At 42.0% G+C, this 2,613-nt stretch overlaps 1 protein-coding gene across 1 annotated transcript in view; it reads right to left on the bottom strand.

Annotated features, from left to right (window-relative positions):
- EMH_0076730 (uncharacterized protein) overlaps positions 1 to 1,411 on the bottom strand; it is a gene marked incomplete at both ends in the record, with an annotated part of 3,175 nt that extends 1,764 nt beyond the window's left edge. The window contains 4 exons of the mRNA XM_013499755.1: positions 3 to 59; positions 270 to 384; positions 814 to 893; positions 1,234 to 1,411. Coding sequence (XP_013355209.1) covers positions 3 to 59; positions 270 to 384; positions 814 to 893; positions 1,234 to 1,411 — 430 coding nt within the window. The remainder of the gene's footprint in view (positions 1 to 2; positions 60 to 269; positions 385 to 813; positions 894 to 1,233) is intronic.
- Positions 1,412 to 2,613: the final 1,202 nt, after the last annotated feature.

Below are 2,613 nucleotides of genomic sequence, written 5' to 3'. Positions count from 1 at the left end.
CCGCAGCAGCAGCATTTCATCGACATCTCCTATCAGCAGCTGAGTTCTTACAGCAGAACCTAAACCCTCAAAAACACAACGAGGGTTTAGGGTTTAGGGTTTAGGGTTTATGGGCTAGGGTTTAGGGTTTAGGGTTTGGGGGTAGTAGGGGTTAAAACGAGAAAAGGAAAGCAAAAAGAACGAATGCAGCAACAGCACTAGTACCAATACAAACCCTAAACCCTAAACCCTAAACCCTAAACCCTAAACCCTAAACCCTAAACCCTCACCGTAATGCTCGTAAGAAAGAAAGAAAGGAGAGTAAATCCAAAAACCACCAACAAAGTTAGCCTCTAGAGAAGCCCCCAACAAATCGAGATGTTCTTCTATCGTCAGGCTGTCGTCCTGTTATACAAACCCTAAACCCTAAACCCTAAACCCTAAACCCTAGTGTGTGTCAACGAAAAGATGTATAAGATGAATGCGAAAAAAAGGAAAAATTTTATACAAAACATGCAGCTTAATCAGGTGTATATACACCTGAACTGAGTCGAGCTGCCTATACACCTGAACTGAGTCGAGCTGCGTATACACCTGAACTATGTTGAGCTGCCTATACACCTGAACTGAGTTGAGCTGCCTATACACCTGAACTATGCTGAGCTGCCTATACACCTGAGCTGCCTATACACCTGAACTATGCTGAGCTGCCTATACACCTGAACTATGCTGAGCTGCCTATACACCTGATCTGCCTATACACCTGAACTATGTTGAGCTGCCTATACACCTGAACTATGTTGAGCTGCCTATACACCTGAAGAGTGGAGTTACCTCAGTGCCGACGACGCCGTCTGGTCCTGCTCTCTTAGCATTCGCAAACGCCACCACATCCTCAACACAAGGCAAAGCACCTGAACAAACAAACCCTAAACCCTAAACCCTAAACCCTAAACCCTAGGGGCCTGCTAGAGCAGGGTCCACAGGTCGCTGCCCCGCGCCGTAGTGTATTTTGTGAGCTCATAGACAAGAGAAGAATGAAGTAAAGCAGCAGCAGCAGCAGCAGCAGCAGCTGCAGCAGCAGTAGCAGTAGCAGCAGCTACTGCAGCAGAGGCTGCTGCGCAAGCAGCAGCAACAGAAACATCAGTTGCTGCAGCAGCAGCAGCTCCTCCTGCTGCTGCTTCTACAGCTACAGCTGCTGCAACTGCTGCTGCTGCTGCTGCTGCTGCTGCTGCTGTTGCTGCTGTTGCTTACCTCTAGCAACATATGCTGGGGGGCTGCCGTCTAGGGGTACAAAGTAAGGATCTGTCTTTCTTTGTTTTTCTTCTTTAAGGAGACAATTAAATGCTTTTGTATCGTGTATTTCAAATTGAGATAAACATAAAAAGAAAACAACCACCACCACACCGACGATGGATAGATCCCTCCACATCGTCGTGGGGTCANCCTAGACAATGAAAACAAAGTATTCAAACACTTTTTTTATAGATTAAATACACTAAAAAACAAAACAAAACAAATACAAACACACAGCAGCTCCTCTTTGTCTCCCTGAATACAACAACCACTAGACAGAGGGCTCTAAGCGAAGCTACACTGTTTCTTTTTTCTATATTTTTCTTTGTGTCTAGGTATATTTTGTTTGTTTTTTTATTTATTTATTGATTTATTTTATTCTTCTTTCTGCTTTTGTAGTTTTAAAAAGATTTACCTCAATACATTTATATCTACTTGCTTCGTTGTACACCTCATAAACCCTAAACCCTAAACCCTAAACCCTACCGACGAGGCTAGAGGCCCCGGTGCTGCTACTGAAACCCTAAACCCTAAATATAAACCCTTATATCACTTCACTGAGTTATTGTTTTAATATTTAGCCGTTAAAAACCCAAAATATTCAAAAAAAATCAACGCTTTCCACTCACACCGTTGGGGTGTATAGGCAGCTTTCTCGCGGTGAAACACACCTGCCTGTACACCCGAGAGGCCGTCGAGGTTTCGTTGCTGGTACAGCCTCTCTCTCACTCATTTTTTCTTTTTTTAATTAAAATACTAATTTATTATACTTAATTTTTATCTTAATTTCTTTTTTATTCTCCGTTTCTTATCCTTATGTTCGTATCAATGCCGCAACAAGCAGCCTGCCTATACACCCCAACCAGCAACCACCTTCTAGTTTGTATGACGAAGCGAATATCCTTAACACTACTGTTTTATATAAAATATTCAATAGTACCTGTATTTGTATCCGCTAATTATATATATATATATATATATATATATATATATATATGCATCGTGTATCTCAACATATATATTAATAGTACTTTCTTTTGTAGCAGCCTTTATCAGTACTCCTGTCGTTCATATATATTAACCTGCGTTAGTGTTTAGGGTTTAGGGTTTGAGGGTTTAGGGTTTGAGGGTTTAGGGTTTGAGGGTTTAGGGTTTGAGGGTTTAGGGTTTTAATAGACAAAGATAACGACACGTATGTCTTAGCATAATTAAAGGAGTATAATATAAATAACCCCTCGGCGTCTCTTTCTTTTTTTGTTATAGAGAAATATTGCTGCTGCTGCTGCTGCTGCTGCTGCTGCTGCTGCAGCAGCAGCAGCAGCAGCAGCAGCAACGCCT

Source organism: Eimeria mitis, genomic scaffold (genome assembly GCF_000499745.2).
Source record: "Eimeria mitis Houghton genomic scaffold, Emh_scaff4635, whole genome shotgun sequence".
Taxonomy (NCBI): domain Eukaryota; phylum Apicomplexa; class Conoidasida; order Eucoccidiorida; family Eimeriidae; genus Eimeria; species Eimeria mitis.
This window is presented reverse-complemented; position numbering and strand designations above follow the sequence as displayed.